The sequence below is a fragment of the Apodemus sylvaticus genome, chromosome 21, assembly GCF_947179515.1.
Source record: "Apodemus sylvaticus chromosome 21, mApoSyl1.1, whole genome shotgun sequence".
Lineage (NCBI taxonomy): Eukaryota > Metazoa > Chordata > Mammalia > Rodentia > Muridae > Apodemus > Apodemus sylvaticus.
The window spans coordinates 22,927,086-22,946,119 of NC_067492.1; the positions used below are offsets into that span (position 1 = coordinate 22,927,086).

The window sequence follows — 19,034 nt, forward strand, 5'->3', positions numbered from 1 at the left end:
TGTTGACCTCTACTGGTGTGCAGGCATGCATATGCAGGCAGAATACCAATTTTAAAAAAAATTTTTTTTAATGTGTACTGGTGTTTTGTCTGCATATATGTCTGTATAACAGTGCCAAATCCTTAGGAACTAGAGTTGCAGACAGTTCTGAGCTGCCGTGTGTGCTACAAATTGAGCCAGGGTCCTTTGAAAGAGTAGCCAGTGCTCTTAATTGCTAAGCTATCTCTCTAGTCCCCAATCTCTCTCCTTTTTTATGAGTGTTTTGGCTCTAGGGATATATGTCCTACATGTGAACTGGTACCCATGGAAGACATTGAATCCCACTTGGAACCTGAGCTACAGATGGTTATGAGCTACCATGTCAGTAATGAGGAACCACACCCACCCAGGTCCTTTACAGAACAACCAGTGCTCTTAACAACTAAGCCATCTCCCGAACCAAGTCAACATCATTCAGTTTGTGTGTGTGTGTGTGTGTGTGTGTGTGTGTGTGTCAGAGGTCATCTAGGAAAGGCTAAGACATACAGTGAGCTTTCTGGAGATGACTCACCATTTTTCATAGGTGCAATGGGTGAGCTCTGAGAATGCAGGGTCCTTGGAGACTTCATCCCAGGATTGCTTCTTGCTACTGATAATGCCTTTCCTGTCACTATTACATAGCCTAATGATTACTGGGCATCAGCCCACCCTATTGGGCACATTTCCTGCAGAATCAATATGAAGATGTGCTTTCATACAGTAATGCTGTATAAAGGAATTAATGGGGCTGGTGACATGGTTCAGCGATTAAGAACACAGACTGCTCTTCCAGAGGTCCTGAGTTTAATTCCCAGCAACCACGTGGTGGCTCACAATGATCCATAATGAGATCTGATGCCCTCTCCTGGTGTGTCTGAAGATAGCGACAGTGTATTCATACACATTAAATAAACAAATAAATTAATTAATTAATGATTTCATAATTCCTGATAATGATCTTATAGAATTCCTAAATTGATACAAGTAATCTCAAGTCCCCTATAGAAGAAAAAGCTATAAATAGAGTCCTGTAGACCTTCATGTGTTACAGGCTAATTGCACTAGGGAAAGAAACCAGGCTTTGAACAAATTTACCAACAAGGAAAACAATCCTTCTAGTTAGGAACAAAGCCACGGTCTGGTAACTAAAGGTCATAAAACTTGGAATGGGCAACTTATTGTAGGTACAAAGACAACAGATAAAATACTGACTAGTTTATCTATACAAAACGTTAAGACTAATAAGACACAAAGTAGGTGATTTATCTCTTGACAAAACCGTGCTAATTTGTGATAAAATATTATTTATTTATATTGAACTTATGGATATAGAAGACAGATAACAGATGTTTAGTCAGATACTATCTTAATGGGAAGAGATGTAAACATTCCTGCTGTAACTCCTTAGACCTATGACATGAACTATTGCCTTAAATTTACTATGAACTTAAGGATGTAAGAGTTTTTAGAAAAGCATGTAATCAATTATCCTAATGTAACAGTTCTACCTGATAGTTGTATGAGGTAATTTTCAGAGAATGTATGAATACCAAGAACAGAAATAAAGATCTATTGGAGATTCTTTTCTCTGCTTCATCCAGAGTGACTGAGTGTTTTTATTCTGTGTGCCTGATTTTTTTCCTTTTCCTTTCTCTCTGGCCCACAAAGAGTTAACAGAACTCTTGGCCTGAGAGTCAAAGAGGAAAAAGGCCCAAGCAACTAACTCTTCTTAATCCCCGGTTGCTACCAGCAGGACTTAATTGACAGAAATTAGCAGCTTTCAGCCACAGAAAGGCAAGAAAGAGAGTTAAACTGCCAGGTGCAGAAAGCTTCTAGGCCCCCGAACAGTAAGGAAGAGCTACAGGGCTATCATCACCCTTTAGCCATGGCCCAAGGCTGTCCCACCTCAGTACCTGTGCTGCCAGGCTGGTCCCTGACATGTATATATTTATGTGTCTCTGTGTCTGTCTGTCTGTCTGTCTGTCTGTCTGTGTCTACCACTGCCTGCCTCCCTCCCTCCCTCTCCCCCTCTCTCTGTGTGTGTGTGTGTATGTGTGTATACATACAATTTTGTGCAATTATCAAGGAAGGTCGTAAGGTGTCTGGAGGTGGAGTTTCAGGTGCTTGTGAGCTACCCATGGGAATCCTGAGAAGTGAATTCAAGACTCTCTTCAAGAGCATCAAATGTCCTTACCCACTGAGCCATTCATTCCTCCAGGCCTACTTTGACAGCTTTATCTAAGCTCATGTATGATGTGAGGAATCCCTACACCACCAACAGCTAACTAGCCATCCCAACTTGTTAAGATAAGTTAAGCTACTTATATGTTCAAGGCATCCAAACTGGGGATAACGCCAGCTGCCTCCAAAATCTGACAATTGTTACCCAGGGCCAACAAGTATGTACGGAATACTCACGATGTACTTGGCAATGGCTTCTCTGTCCAGAGGCTGTGTCACTTTGAGCCAGCCTGTCTCCCTCTCAATGATGAAAACACCAACGGGGGGTTTGTCAGCTCCTTGGCCGGTGATGCTGTAGAAAACCTTTGTTTCTTTGTCTCTGTTGGATTTGATCTGAACACAAAATAGAAGAGAATCAGAATTGGCACAGGATCTCAACACGGAGTCTTTTCTTCTCTTCTCTCAAGAGCGCCTCCTCCCAACGTCCTCCCTACCTGAACCAGATTCTTCGGGAAATCGCCCTTCTCATTTTCGGGGCAGCTGATGGGAGGAATGACCCAGTCTCGCTTCTGTCTTCTGAGACCCTGGGAAAGGCTGGGAAATGTCATCAGTTCTGGCTTGGATTCGGAGACGGGGTCCTAAGAGCAAAGAAGATTAACAAAATGAGGTAATGCAGAGGACGCACAGGTCTAACAGTTCATCTAGCCCACAGATGCCCTCCACCTTGAATTCAGTGACTCGTTCTCAATGACAAATTACCTGAACCATCCGAGATGAACAGCTAAAGCATAAGCCAAAGAAATGAAAATGCAGCTGGGCAGTGGTGGCGCACGCCTTTAATCCCAGCGCTTGGGAGGCAGAGGCAGGAGGATTTCTGAGTTCGAGGACAGCCTGGTCTACAGAGTAAGTTCCAGGACAGCCAGGGCTATACAGAGAAACCCTATCTTCAAAAAAACAAAAACAAAAAATAAGAAATGGGGTTTCTCTGTGTAGCTCTTTGCTGTCCCGGAACTTGTTCTGAGTTCAAGGCCACCCTGGTCTGCAGAGAAATCCACCTGCCTCTGCCTTCCAAGTGCTGGAATTAAAGGCATATGCCATCATGTGAGATGTGAGAACACCAGGCTGTTCTCATTTTTTTTTTTTTAAGATTTATTTTATGAGTTCACTGTAGCTGTTTTCAGACACACCAGAAGGGGGAATTGTCCGCTCTCCTGTTTCCCTGAGGGTGCATGAAGTTATCTCTATTGCACACGGGAACTGTTCAGTGCAAGTCTCCAGGTAATTTTTGGTTCCTATCCCAGCAGCGTGTGTTAGAACAAATGCAACCTTACAGAAATAACACAATAAATTCATTAAATTCTTAATATTTAGCATTCAAATAATCACTGTGCATAAAAAATTTGCGGGTTTGAACATTTGACAACTGTATTTAAAAGTTATTTCAAACTTATATAGTACATGTCCTTTAAGACCCCAGCATTCTCTGATTTTGGGAGTTCTGGACTTCCTTTCTTTTGTTTTCCTAGGGATACAGTTCACCAAACTGTATTCCTAGGAAATCAACAAGTTTAGGGAATTGCTTTTAAGAACTATTCTGAGGGCTGGAGAAATGGCTCAGCAGTTAAGAGCACTGACTGACTGCTCTTCCAGAGGTTCAGAGGTCAATTCCCAACAACCACATGGTAGATCACAACCATCTGTAATGGAATATGATGTACTCTTCTGGTGTGTCTGATGACAGCTGCAGTATACTCATATAAATAAAATAAATAAATAAATCTTTAAAAGTAAAAAAAAAAAAAAAAAACCTATTTTGAGATCGATGCAAATGTGTTCATCTTATTGTGTTGTATCTGTAAGATTGCATTTCTTCTAACAGAAGTTGCTGGGATAGGAACCAAAAATTACCTAGAGACTGGAATAGGTCCCATGTGCAATAAAGATAACTTCATGCACACGCAGGGAAACGGGAGAGCGGAAGATAAAAGGCAATACCTACTTCACTGTCTATAAGTGTTTTAGAATGACTCATGGTAACAAAGTTTCTATAAGATTTCTTCTTACCCTTCACAGGAAGATAAGTCATCATCGCAGCCTGCCAAGTTCTAGCAAGGCCCTATTCCTGTCTATTTGTTGTTTGGTTTGGACACCTTTAGAAACAATCTCATGAAACCCCGTCTGGCTTCAAATTCTGTGGCCGTCGATGATCTTGAACTCCAGACCCTCCTGTCCCCACGTAACAGAGGATGTAGGTGTATTTATGTGATGGTAGGGAATAGAAACCAGGGCCTCATGTATCCTAGGCCAGGACTCTCTCAACTGAGCTACGTTTTCAACCCTCCTAGATTGGTTGCCCCTGCCCCCAAGATTCAAACCGGGAAAGAAAGACAGACATAAAATGTGACCAGGTATTCTAGGAACCCAGGCTCAACATACCTGCCACACATAATCTTATCATCCCTGCATCTGCTACATACCGGAAAAAAGCCAGCACGGGCTAAAGGCAGTCTCTGGGACTGGCTACCTGAATAGCTCCCCCGACCTGTTTCAGAAGATCACATAACTTCCGTGATAACTGTCCCAAATATCTATTTGTTTTGTTTTGTTGAGATAGAGCCTCACAGCGTTGCCCCTGCTGGTCCAAAACTTCCTATGTAAACCAGCACTTGGGAGGCAGAGACAAGCGGATCTCTGAGCTCAGTAACAGTCTGGTCAAAATATGAGTTCCAGGTCAGCCAGGGCTACATATGAGAAATCCTGTCTTGAAGAAAAATAAAAACCGGGGCTGGAAAGATGGCTCAGCAGTTAAAAACACAGACTGTTCTTCCAAAAGGTCCTGAATTCAAATCCCAGCAACCACATGGTGACTCACAACCATCCATAATGAGATCTGATGCCCTCTTCTGGTGCATCTGAAGACAGCTACAGTGTACTTAGATATGACAATAAATAAATCTTTAAGGGAGAGCAAATGGGGCTGACGAGAGTGAGCAGTGGTCCTGAATTCAAATTCCTAGCAACCACATGATGGCTCACAACCATCAGTACAGCTACATATACATACATAAATAAATAAATCTTTAAAAAAGAAAAAAAAAAAACAAAAACCAACCAAACAAGTAGGAAAGGTGTGTACCACACCTATGCCTGGCTTGCAGGTTTCTAAAAATGCAGACTCGAATCAATCGTGATACAGAAGAAATGGAGACAGAGTGAGGTCAGCAGAAGAAAAGATGGGGGTGAGGTAACTGGGGGACCATAGCCAACTGCCTGGTGGGACCTTGCTGTGCTGAACTTATAGGCATGGCCGCCAGCGAGCTGGGGCCTGAGTCTCAGGAAGACATGACTAATGTAATTGAACTAAGTTCCTCACTTCTCTAATCCCAGAGAGAAAAACTACATACGGGTTTTTTGTTGTTGTTGTTTTGTTTTTTTGTTTTTTGGATTTGGTTTTTTCGAGACAGGATTTCTCTTTGTAGTTCCAGGACAGCCTGTAGTTCCAGGCTGTCCTGGAACTCACTCTGTAGACCAGGCTGGCCTCGAATTCAGAAATCCGTCTGCCTCATGCCTCCCAGAGTGCTGGGATTACTGGCGTGTGCCACCACCGCCCGGCACATCCGGGATTTTATTAAATCTCACAAATCTTAAAGAGTCTTCAGAGAATAGAACAGAAATCAACTTTAAAGGTTCTGGCACTGCATACCTCGAAGGCAGGAAGCAAAGTGTGTCTAGAATTCCCCTAGAGAGACACAATAGGAATTGCCCCAGAGACCATTCTCAAAACGGACAGAAGCATTTATTTGGCTTTTGGTGACAACCTCCAGAGACATTCCCAAGCAGAATCTAGACAACACACAATCTGCGTGTCCACCTCGTCACTGTATGGGTTTTCTGAACTTAGCAGGACCTAAGAGCAGGTACTGCAAACATCAGGGGAAGGATCTTATATAATGACGGTGCAGAGAAGAATCGAGACAATTTGTTTATCATTTATGAGTATATCTGCATGAATCTAGTGCAGCATGTACATGAGCACCTCAGAGGCCAGGAAAGGAGCCCGTGTCTCCTGCAACTAGAGTTCTTGGCTGTTCTACGGTACCTGATGGAGGTTTGGGGAACCGAAAACCTCTAAAAAGGAACAAAGACTTTTTCTACTGGTCTTTTATCCTCCCACCCACCCCCCAACCTTGCTAAATAAGACGCCCATTCTGCCTCCGGGAAGGCAATGACGACAGAGAATATTTGGTAAGAATCTAGCCCACTCAGCCCTCCCTCCGTAGCCTGGGTTCACATCTGTGGTCAACCAAGAGCAGATAGAAATGATCTTTTTAAAGCCAGATATGGCAGTGCATGCCTGCAATCCCACATATTGGAGGCAAGCAAAGGCAGGAGGATTGGGAGTTCAAGGTCATCCTGGGCTATCTATCAAGTTTGGGGACAACCTTGTCTAAAAGGGGGAACAGAAAGGATTCTACAAGATCTGTTTTAAGGTATCTAGAGTAGGGGATGCAGCTCAGTCAGCAGAGTACTAGTCTAGCATGCATGAACCCCTGTAGTTAATCCTTAGAACCCTGCAAGACCAGGTGCGATGGCACAAGCTTGCAATCCTATCACTTGGGAGATCAAAGATTAGAAGTTATCTTCTGCTATACAGTGAGCTTGGCACTATCATGGTTATAAGAAATCCTGTCCAAAAAAAGAAAAAAAAGAAAAGGAAAAAAAAAAAAAAGGAAGAACCAACCCTATAGCAAACATGTTAGTACACACTTGTAATTCCAGACCTTAAGAGACTGAGTTTGAAGCCAACCTGGGTTCAAGTCAAAATAACTGTGAGAACAATTCTGCCTGTGCGGAACATATGCAGATTTACCCTCGGCTATTATCTTTAAAGTGTAAGATAAGAGTGTAACATAAGAGTGTAACATTGGCGTTAATGGATTGAGCGTCCTCACCCCTTTATATAAGGGACTTGAGCATTTAGATTTTGATACTCATAAAGAAGAAGATGGTCCTTGTGAATACCAAGTGTGTGTTCTTAGTGTTTCCTGTGTATAAATTCACTCAGTCTGCACGGGTGAAATGGGTTACTGGGGTTGTCATCAGAGAGAAAGCAACTGTGGGCTAGCAATCTAGGCAGGGCCAGTGTCTTCCTCACTATCCTATATTACCAGAGCCAGATAACCCAACAGCAACCCCCAAACCCAACAGGAATGAATTCAGTCAGAAAGAAAGACCATCCTGAATGGGGGGTACTTTTGCCACCCCCACCCCAAGACTCATGAACTTGCAGAGGTACTTCTGCCTGTCTTAACTGACAGGTATTCCGTCGTGACTCAGTCTTCCCATAAAATTATCTTGCCCAACAAGTCCCCAGTGCCAAGGCTAGGGGACCCAGGTTAGACAGCTCCCTGAAAAATATAGACATATCTGAGAACTACCCCAACGTACGCGGTGGTGGTGCCGGTGGTGGTGGTGCCCCATGGGTTTCAGCATCACTTTGGTAGAAAGCTTCCTGTGACTGGAGTCCCAGGCATGGACAAGAAAACTGGTATCCAGTTTATGAAGCCTTAGATGCCGCTTGACTGTGATGACACCGTCTGTCGCCACTTTGAATCGGGTGTCTTCGGAAGCGAAGGCTGTCCTTGGCCGACCGGTGCATCCTTCAAATCTCACTATAGGATGGAAATCACAGAGATTAGGAAAACTGGACAGATCACAGACAGGACATTTCTTCTCCAGAAAGGGAACTTGATTCACCTAGAGCTTCATACAAAATATACCCCAGCTCAACAAACCATGAACTGGCGATGACCAACCCTACCTGGGGAGCCTTGGCCTCATCACTAAATTCTTCCCGAGTACAGGGCAGCTGACCTTTGGAATTAGGTTTTCTCCATTTAATCATCAATGAGAGTAGCATCTTGTCTATAAAGTAATCTTTCATTTACAGAGTGAAAGCAAAAGAGATGGCTTACTATAAAAACAGAAATGTCTCATTGGCATGGTGACCAAAGTTCACACCCCCGAACTCATGTGAAGAGCAAGATGTGGCAATGTGCTTCTGTAAGCCCAGCACTCCTACTGCAAGATGGGAGATTCACCCAGAAGCTCATGGGCCAGCTAGCCTAGAGTATGCAGCCAAGTCTGCAGAGACAAGAGATCCTGCCTCAAAGCACGATGAAAGAGAAGAACTGAGTCCCAAAGTTGGCCTCTGACCTCTATGCCCCTCCACGGCGCATCTGTACCTGCATTTACACAAACATCAATCAGACCCACACACATGCACCACAAACAAAACAGGTATGGGGGGGAGGAACACTGGCCACTTTCCCAAAGGTAAGTCATCCTCAGCTACACAGCAAATCTGAGGCTGTAGGAAACCCTGCTTCAAAACCCAGGGGCACCTAGACGGCTCATCAAAGCATGCTTACAGTCAATTCTGATAAACAGAGTCCAACGGCTGGAACTCCACAGCGGAAATAACTCATTCACATGATAAGAGGACTAACTGTATATAGGGGGTGGGAGGTGGGGCTACGGTTTTAAGACAGGGATCTGTGTAGCCCTGGCCATCCAAGAACTCACTCTGTAGACCAGGCTGGCCTTGAACTCAGAGATCCTCCTGCCTCTGCCTCAAATTCTGGGATTAAAGGTATGTGCCATCACTACTCAGCTAAGAGAACGGACTTGTGAGATGGCCTCAGACCTCCTTGGCCATACCACGGGACACTGTGTGTGTGTGTGTGTGTGTGTGTGTGTGTGTGTGTGTGTGTGTAATGTAATAGAAAAATCTTAGAGGGTATATTTGAATGAATTCACAACAAATCTCAAAAGTCAGCTTACTTTCCACACTTTCAAACAATTACCTGTCACTCCGCACAATGGAACCTCTACTTCCCCTAAGCATTCTCTTATGGAAAAATCCCCATTCCCGCGCCTCTTTTTCAAAGCCAGGCACCTCTGTGTTCAGATGGACAGATCACTTTCTGCCCTGGGGGGGGGGGGGGGGGGAGATGTCTATGCTGCAATGCTCATTTCTTCCACCAGGGGCCGCCCTGGTAAACACCTCTGAAGCCAAAAGCCCTGAACTTGGCATGAATGTTGTTTCAGTGAGAAGGAGGGAGGGTGCAGGCACCACTGGGTCTGACTGGCAAAACACACACTGGAGCAAAAGGCAAATGAGAGATGACAGTCACAGAAGGACCTGTCTAAACTTGAACCAACTATCCTTTCTTATGGGAGGAATGCGTGTGTAGGAAAGAGAAAGAGAGACAGAGAGAAAAGAGTTGTCTGTCTATCTGTCTGTCTGTGCAGTCTACCTCAGTGTAGTTCTTCAGATGTTATCCACCTTGTTTTTTAAGACTAGAGTCTCTCATTGGCCTGGAACTCAACAAGTAAGACAAGCTGGCGGCCAGCAAGCGCCAGCACTGGCACCTCTGCCTGCGCATACTGAGACCCCCACTGGCACCTCTGCCTGCGCATACTGAAACCCCCACCTTGACACGATTTATTCACGGGCACAGCAAACACTTCACTGGCTGAGCCACTTCCCTAGCTCCCAGTTGGTACTTCTAAAGTCCAGATTAGGAACATTTAAAGATGCTTTTAAAGAAATCCTCCAAAACCACAGTAATGGGGGAGGGGGTCTGAGTCCAATTTGGGGGCTTGCCGCATAAGCAGGGAACAGAACCTGGCCTTGATTCCTTTCTACAGCCAGCACAAAGCTAGGCATTGAAAAATCAACACGAGCATGACTGAACCTGCTAAGGGTGGTAGTGAGAGTGAGAGGCTTGGTAAATAACTTGGTGCGAGGCAATTAACCTGCTCAAGGCACTTCTTAATGGTGGCGTGCCTCACTCTTGGAGAAGTGACACCTTGTAAGTATGACAAGAGAGCCCCGACCTGAATTTCCAGGTGCTGGTTAAGGCTCATTATCTTTCTGTAAAACCGGATCGTCTGGGCTGAGAAATAAGGTTAAGTTGGAGGGGCTCTCCAGCTCCAGGAAGGTTCTAGAGGCTGCCTCCATGGGGTCAGCCATGCAGAGCTCTGAGAACACCAAGATCAGCACAAGGAGCTGGGTATGCACTGATGTTTCCGAAGGGGTAGGTATAGAATAAAGGAAGCTGGGAAGGGCCTTAGTCAACCCCACCCAACACAGCACCTTTCCTTAACCAGCTGGGACCTGCACTGGGAATTAAGGGTAATTAAGAAGACCCCTTGAGTATCTCTTAATTGGAAAACTTCTCACAGTAGTCACCACCATCACCATTATCACCAGGAAACCCCACAATCTCAAACTGGGTGTGGTTTGAATCACATTATTGGAAAGTCCGAAGCTACTGTGGCTGATCATTGAGAGCCTTTTTGAAAAAAAGAAAAGGGGGGGCGGGGCAAATAATATTTTCAATTACTCTTGTCAACTATTTTAGCCACATTTTTTTAAAGATGTATTTGTTTATTAAATGTAAGTACACTGTAGCTGTCTTCAGACACTCCAGAAGAGGGCACTGGATCTTGTTACGGATGGTTGTGAGCCGCCATGTGGTTGCTGGGCTTTGAACTCAGGACCTTTCGAAGAGCAAGAGCAGTGGGGTGCTCTTAACTGCGTGTCATCTCTCCAGCCCCTTAGCCACATGTCTCGAACTCACAGGGATCTGCCTTCCTCCACCTCCTAAGTGCTGGAGTTAAAGGTGTGTGCCACCGAGCCCCTAACACACTCTCTTTTTACAGATGGGGAAACGGAAGCAGGATAGTAAGTCAGATTTAGACGCAGGCAGCCTGAGATTTCATGTTCTTGACTGCGCTTCATGCCTGTGTCCATATTTTTGTCTGTATGGATGTGTGTGAATGTGGGGGTCGGATGACGACAACCGGCGGGCATTAGGTTTCTCCTTCCACGTGGGTCCCAGGGATCAAACTCAGGCTGGCAGGCTGGGCAGCCAGCACTTTACCCACTTAACCCTTTTCATCTTCTAGTCCCTTATTAAATATGTGTGCAGGGTGTGTGTGTGTGTGTGTGTGTGTGTATGGGAGGGTCTGAGGTCAGAGGAAAACCTCATGGGGTTAGCGTTTATCCTGCTGTTGCATTCCTTGGATTGATCCGCCCCTGGGCTGCTGAGCCACTGGGGTGGGGGTGGGGGGCGGCTTCTCCCTGCCCCCACCCAGCCTTGCTGAGGCCCCTTTAGCATGGGCTTCCTTTTCCTGAAATTATACACTGCTGAGTTCAGAGCTGAACTGGCTCACTCCTAAATGAGGGCTCTTCACTGCTATTCAAGACTATCCCCCACCCCCACCCCGCCCCCACTGTTGGCAATGCAACCCAAAGTTTTGCATAGGCTAGCCCGTGCTGGTGCCTGTATACACAGGCATGAATGATAACTGGAGAAAATTGATAGAAGTGGGGGTTGAGGTGGGCTTTCCCTCCCCCCAAATAAAATATAATTTAGTCTGGAAGCACAGCTCTGTAGGAGAGCATTTGCCTATAGCACGTGTAAAGCTCTGAGTTAAAACTGCCAACAGTAGGGGAGGGGTGTGGTCTCATTCCTTGTTCTTGAGAAGTGGAAGAGGATCAGGGGTTCAAGGTCATCCTGGACTAAACACCAGATATTGAGGCCAGCCTGGGATATACCAGACTGCCTCAAACTACCCACCTAAGAAGGGGGGAGGGTGGCATTGTTTCTTTGCTAATTACAATTATAATAAATTCTTTAAGTGACCCCCCCCCAAAAAAAGAGTAAGAATATCTCTCTAGTGTGTCTAAGTTTTGCGTTCATAGCAAGCACCCCATCTTCTAGCTGGCTTGGCTGTAGTAGTAACTAAAAGCACAAAACCCTAGGGAAACAATTCGATACAAATAAAGGCCGGGTTGGTGAAAGCCTCTGGTCACGTGGGCGGGCAGGCGAGTGAGCAGGACCTCAGCGACATTCTTTTAGAGAAACTGCCATCCGGCCATTGAAGGATCCCATTTCTTCTTCCACCAGGGTGGCCGGCCCTGGAATGTGAGTGGGTAGAGACAAGGAATCTCGGGGCCTCGGAACGTCACAGAAAAGAACAGGGGCTCGAGGACAGGATCCTGTCACCATGTGCAGCTGAGCACAGTTGACTGCTGGAGTAGCTAATGGGCAATCCAGTCAGAAACTGTTTGGAAAGAGAACCTTGCTCATACCACACACAAGGCAGGACATGAAGAACATTTCTCTTCATGTCCTGGGTCCGGTTTTTAGACTTCCTCCTTTGCTCAAACCTCTTCTCTGAGTATCCTTGTGGAGAGAGGTTCCACAGCCAAGGCCTAGACCTCTGTTTAGTTATGCTTGAAGGACCACACACACACACACACACACACACACACAGGTGCTCGCTCAAGGTTACAAAGGCATGGTCAGAGAGTTTTCCTTCTGAGCTCCAGGGGACTACACTGCTACTGTGTATCCCAAAAATATAGCTGTTATTTTCTGACTCAAACTCTGAAGACAGACCTGGGGGACTAGAGTAGACAAAGTCTCTTATCATTCAGCATTACTTTCTAAAGTCTTCACAGATGTCATCACCCAGAGAACCTCTCCGGGTACGTCATTTTCTTAGATGGCATCGGGCAATGCAATGCTGGAATGCCCTCCTTTGATGGGTGTCCACAAAACCAGAAAGGACAACAATCACACCGGCAGGAGATGTCACCATAGCTTTAGAAACATGGACAGCTATCCTTTGTTTATGAGGACAGGAGCTCACTCTGATAGGCTGCTATTTGTGTCCATCTCTGAAAGCCGGGAAAGAGTCATAAAGTACGGTTTATTAGATACAGCAGCCCTGGGCTGGGTACACCTAGTCGGGTGTATACAGTAGGCAGCATTTAGCAACTCTTGTTCATAAATGAAATAGCGGAAACACAAGAGAGGTAAAGGGATGTGGCCCAGCCGCGTGGCTATGGACAAATGGCTGTGGTCTCCGTCTACACTGTGGCGAGCCACCTAGGATATCTGGCTGTTGAGTTGAGATTACCAGGAAGTAGCTACAGCTACCAGCAAAAGATCATCCCATAGACAAGGGCCTCAGAGCCACAAGGATACTCACGGAAGAGGAAGAGGTTTGAACAAAGGAGGAAGTCTAAACTCAGACTCAAGAACCTTCCTTCTACAAAGCACACCTTTAATCTCCAGCACTTGGGAGACAGAGACAGGCAGATTTCTGGGTTCAAGACCAGCCTGATCTACAGCCAGAGCTACAGAGACACCTCGTTTTGAAGAACCAAAAGGAAAAAGAAAAGAAAAAACAAACAAATCCTCCACATCGTGTCACCACTTGTCATAAACTGAAATAAGCTATACTTCCCCTCACAGTCTACCTGTCCCCACTCCTGGGAGGACCTGGAGCTCAAAAGGTCACACTACACAAACAAATCCCCAGCCTGTGTTCCTAACGCCATAGATAGACCTGTGTCCCAAGGGATCCCAGGGACAGAAAACGTATTTGCATAAAAGTTACCAGATTCTCCCAACTTCTCTTAAATGTCTCCTGGTCTAAAACAAAGTCACTAACTTCACTAATTCCAACCAGGAGACCAGGTGTGGTGGCACGCCCCGGTAATCCCAACCCTTGGAGGCAGGTGGATCAAGAGGCTACAGAGCAAGATGGAGCCTAGCTTGGATGCCTAGTGAGACTCTGTCTCAAAAGCAGCAGCAACCAAAACATCTCCAAGGAGGCCAGGGATAAACCTCGGAGAAATCTCCAGCAGAGTGCAGTGAGGGGAGCCCAGCAAAGGCACCAAGAATTCTCTCTGGCTCATTTAACCCTGACTTCTGGGAGTAAACAGGATACAGGGCACTCCATCATCACCCAGGAGTGTCCCCAGATGTAGGGTCATTAATGCCGACTGTGGACACCAGGGCAGTGATTACCTGCCAGGGTTCTACCTGGGCTTCAAGCTCCGAAGTAACTCAGGTACCAAATACAATCAACAGAATAAAAACTGCCACCAGCCTCATAAATGGGACATGTTAATATGTTACGATCTTGGCAAGTGTGGTTGAACACATTTAAGGGTTCTGGTCCCAGCTCTGCTCCTTTCTTTTTTTCGAGACAGGGTTTCTCTGTGTAACCCTGGCTGTCCTGGAACTCACTCTGTAGACCAGGCTGGCCTCGAACTCAGAAATCTGCCTGCCTCTGCCTTCCAAGTGCTGGGATTACAGGCGTGCGCCACCACGCCCGGGCGCTTTGCTCCTTTCTTAGCCCACTGTTCACCTCTGCCAAGTGGTACTTTCCTCACCCATCCCCTCAAGAATTTAAGGATTCTTTCTCAGAAATATGCTAGTTTCTTTTCTTTCCTTTTTGGAGGGTACCATGGATCGACCCACACGTCAGGCAACCACTCCTGAAAGACTTCCCCGGTCCTTTTTTTTATTTTTTAATTTAAAAAAAAAAATTTTTTTTTTTTTTGGAAACATAGTCCTGCTAAGCTGCCCGGGCTGGTCTTGAACTCCGTCTGTCTGTGGCCTTAGACAGGGTGCCTTCAACCTATAATCCTCCTGCCTCTCAGCTTCCTGAGTAGCTGAGAGTATAGTGTAGCTGAGATTACAAGCCTGCACCACCAGGCTGATCTTCAACAAAAACATAAAGCTCTTACTCATCCTCTGCTTCATTGGAAGCGGTGTTTGAAAAACAGGGTCTTTCTGCCCTCCCAAGATTTATATGTGTGTGTGTGTGTGTGTGCATACATGTATGTATGTATCAGAGATGGTAACAGGGTTCCGAGGACTAAGGTGGGGGGGTGAGGGGGACTGATTTAATCAAGGGTGGCAGGGAAGGCTGGACTTCTGGCTACAGGCTCAAGCCAGAGTAAGGCACAGGGTGGTGCAGAAGGCAGTTCTAAGACTCGTGCCTGTCACAGCCTGGGTCCCTGATGCAGCACAGAAGAGCCAGGTAGCCTGTAGGCCTACATGGGCTTGCAACCAGCAGGCTCCTGTTCCTTCAGTTCAGAAGAGCCAAGATCTCTCCCATCTACTTGTCCTTCATGTCAAGGCCAAGGAAAAGAAAAGCTATCTTGAATTCATTTTCCTCTCCAGGTCCCTCTTGGACAGTCCAGTGTCTGCAGAGAAAACCTTCTGAGATTTGATGTCAGTATAGCCCTGCAGACAACTCTACCTGTTGGGGTTTTGTCTAAGCTCCACCCCACACCTACCTGGCAATGGCCAGGTATGCCCCACCCCAGAGATCTGGCCCACTATAAGAGGGGCTACTTGCCCCTCCTCTCTCTCTTTGCTCACGGCTCTCCCACAGACTCTCACCTCTCTGCCCCTGGGGCTCTTCCCCCTCCTCCACGTGGTCATGGCCGGCCTCCACTCACTCTCTCTCTCTCTCTCTCTCTCTCTCTCTCTCTCTCTCTCCCTCCCTCCCTCCCCCTCTCTTTCTACCACTAACTCCCATCCCCTATTCTGAATAAAACTCTATTCTATACCATGTCTGTGTGTGTGTGGTCCCTCAGGGGCAGAGGTACCCAGGCAAGGGCCCACCTGGACACCTTCCCCCACGCCGCCTAGCCACACTCACCTAACCCCTATACCCCCCACCTTTAAGCCTCATCATCCTGCTAAATCCTTCATCCTAGTAACCCTGACTCCTTCATTGACTCCTTCACTACTTGGCCAGCTCGGGGCCTGGGGTGGCTTCACTAAGATCCAGGTTTCAGTGTTCCTAGAGGCACTGTCTGGCGAGGAGGCAGTTATTTTAAGAGAAACTGAAATTCTGTGCAAGAAGATGGGGACTTTATCCCTAAATGTTGTAATGGGAGTGGGGGTGGGGGACCAAAATGGGCCCGGAGAGATGGCTCGGTGGTTAAGAGCACTTGTTGCTCTTCCAGAAGATGTGTTTCGAATCACAGCACCTGTATCAGGTACCTCACATATGCCTATAACTCCAGTTTCTAGGGACCTGACATCCACTCTTCTAGCCAAACTGACACCAACAGACAAAGAGAGGCACATACGAAGAGAGGTTTTTAAAACAAAATAAAACAAACCTTTGGCTTTTGTGCCAAGTCAGAGCTGTGGTGTCCTGGCTTTTAGTTGCAAGCAGGCAGTACCACCACACCCTACTGCCTAAATACAGGGGTTCTAACTGGCACTGGCACTAACACTGGCTGCAGCCCAGGGAGCATTCCTGTGGCTGTTAGGGCGACTCCACGACTTGTTTGTTTATTGATTAGGAAGAGGAGGCTGCCTCTCTGCTTTCCCTTTCTGTGTATTTCCCCAAGCCCAAGGAGAATCCTGTTCTAAATTCCATAAAGCTGAGTCCCCGCCCCCCCCTCAACCCCTGCCATCTCCCCACAAAAGGCAGGCAGGCAGGCCTGTGTGCTTGTGTGCCTGGCCACTAGCCCTCTCTAGTTCTTAATGTGGCCTTACGAGCTCTCAGGCCTCTGGTCTCACTCGAGAACTAAAGCTTGTTAACCAAAATGCCTATAATCTCCCTCTGGGATTTGATGTACATACAGGCACATACTGTCCTGGTGTGCTTTGAAAATTGCCTGGGCCTGATCCTAACTTGAGTTAATAACTTAATACAGATATCCAGAGATGAGAAAGCCCAGGAAAGAGATGAGAAAGCCCAGGAATTGGTAGATCTTAAATTTTCCCCAAGCTCCTATACGTAAGCAAAGAAGGACAAAAAAAAAAGTCATTGCACTAGGCATAGTAAGCATTCTACAAACCATGACTCAGCAAACATGACAGGGAAACATGACTCAGCAAAGATGTTAAATACCTCTTCCAACATCAAATAGATTAAGTGACAGAGTAGGGCTCAAACTCTGGCTGACTATAAAACCACTCAGAGGCCCACCGTAACTCTCACTCAGTTCTCCAGAGCCTGACCTTCTGGGTTTGGGGGATTTCCTTCACTCCCTTGTCTCGTAATAGAAAGTGAGAACACAGTCCTTCCACTTATTAACCCTGACAGCTGGGAGGAGCAGACACACACTGCTTCTTCGTACACTCGGTCAGGGTGTCTATTTTGCACCCCGGATTGGGATTTGGCTTAGTTTTGAATGCCATCAGCAAGGCCTTCTGTATGTGTGCATGTTACAAGGTGAAACTGCAGCTTTAGCTAACATGCCAGAGCGGAGACAGCAGATGCTGAGTGACGACGAATCAGTGAATAAAATATGGCATCACCACAAAGTATTGTCTAACACAGAAAGAAGCGGAGGTACCTTCTACTTCGCGGACGACCTGACACAAAAGACCACACAGGCCCCGCACCATTCCGTCTGTTGTACACAAATGTCCCAAATCCAAAAGATCTACAGATAGGACTTGGGAGACGGAGGATGGCAAGGGGCAGATTTCTTTCTAATAATATACATTATATGTATTCCTTTTGCTGTATGTGTGAGTGTTTTAGTGCCATGTGTGTCTGTCTGTCACATGGATGCTTAGCACCACAGAGGTCACAGAAAAGCATCAGATCCCTTGGAACTGGGGTTCTAGACAGTGGTGAACCACCATGTGGACACTGGGAACAGCGGGTACCTCTGCGAGAAAAGCAAATGCTCTTATCTGCTGAGCCATCTCTTTAGTCCCCATGAAAATACTCCAAAGTTGATTGGTGTGTGTATGGGGGGAGGGGGGCTTGGCCAATTCTGTGCATATACCAAAAGCATTTGATTCACATTTGAAGTAGGTGTGATATGTGAGACGTGAACCAATACCCCACCCCTCTCTCCATTCTTTTTTCCAAATTTGCCTATAAAAAACAACAACAACAACAACAAAAAAAACCCTGTAGGCAGTAGAGAGAAGGCTTGGCTGGAGAGGCCACTGTACTTACCACTCTCACAGAGGACCTGAGTTTGGTTCACAGAACCCTGTGGCAGCTCACAACCATCTCTAACCTCATCTCTGAAAGACCTGATGCCCTCTTCTGACCCTCGAGGGCTCATGCTTTTAGGTGGCATACATGCACACACGCAGGCACACGTGTAGACGCCTATACTTTAAAAAAAAATTTCTAAAGGTTGTATGATGCTGAATCTATTGTTACCAGAATGGATACATTATGCTACAGCAACTCATAACTCTACAATAAATAGAAACGCCATACTAATCAACGCAGCAGCATAGATGTCCAGAGAAACATTTTCCTTTTGCGTGTGTTTAGGGTAGCATCCAGGCCCTTGAGCATGTCAGGCCAAGGTTCTGCCTCTGGGCCACATTCCCAGCCCTTTCCAAAGTATAGGTAAGTAAGCCTTAACTACACTAAGCATTAAGTGCTCACCCAAAGATGTACTTATCTTATTGACATGACTACTGGAAAATTAAGAGACTGCAGGGTGTGGTGGCACAACCTTTGATCCCAGCACTCAGGGGGCAGAGGCTTGCAGAACTCTGAGCCCAGCCTAGTTGGCATAGTAAATTCAGAATAGAGAGATACTGTGGCCTGGGATGGGGGCAAGGAGTATATTAGATTGCCAGTAGACCCAAGGGGGGCGGGTCTCATGAGTAATGCAAATCTAAAACTGGATCTGGGTGATGGTGACGGGTGAGCCACTGGGTACACCTATAAAAAATTAACATGCATTTACACATGGGGCAAATTGTAAGGTGTGCAAATTACAACTCAACGGAACTCGAAGAAATATAGTTATTAGGGTTTCGTATGAGTACCCCATGAGCCAAAGTCTACACACCCAATAATACCGAGGCTGTGAAGAAGTGGAGAATGACAAGGTCATAAATCGTCCTTAATTAACAGTCATTACAGGAGTAATGCGGAGCCAGGTGCAGTGGCACATGCCTGTAATCCAAACACTGAAGCTGGAGGAAGATGATGAAGATCATTGTCACCTG

General features: G+C 46.2%; 1 protein-coding gene across 3 annotated transcripts in view; it reads right to left on the bottom strand.

Annotated features, from left to right (window-relative positions):
• Cdh1 (cadherin 1) overlaps positions 1 to 19,034 on the bottom strand; it is an 81,805-nt gene that overhangs the window by 13,392 nt on the left and 49,379 nt on the right. For all 3 annotated transcript variants that reach the window (XM_052166124.1, XM_052166123.1, XM_052166122.1), the window contains 3 exons: positions 7,648 to 7,871; positions 2,694 to 2,837; positions 2,437 to 2,592 (listed from right to left, as the gene is read on the bottom strand). In XM_052166124.1, coding sequence (XP_052022084.1) covers positions 2,437 to 2,592; positions 2,694 to 2,837; positions 7,648 to 7,871 — 524 coding nt within the window. The remainder of the gene's footprint in view (positions 1 to 2,436; positions 2,593 to 2,693; positions 2,838 to 7,647; positions 7,872 to 19,034) is intronic.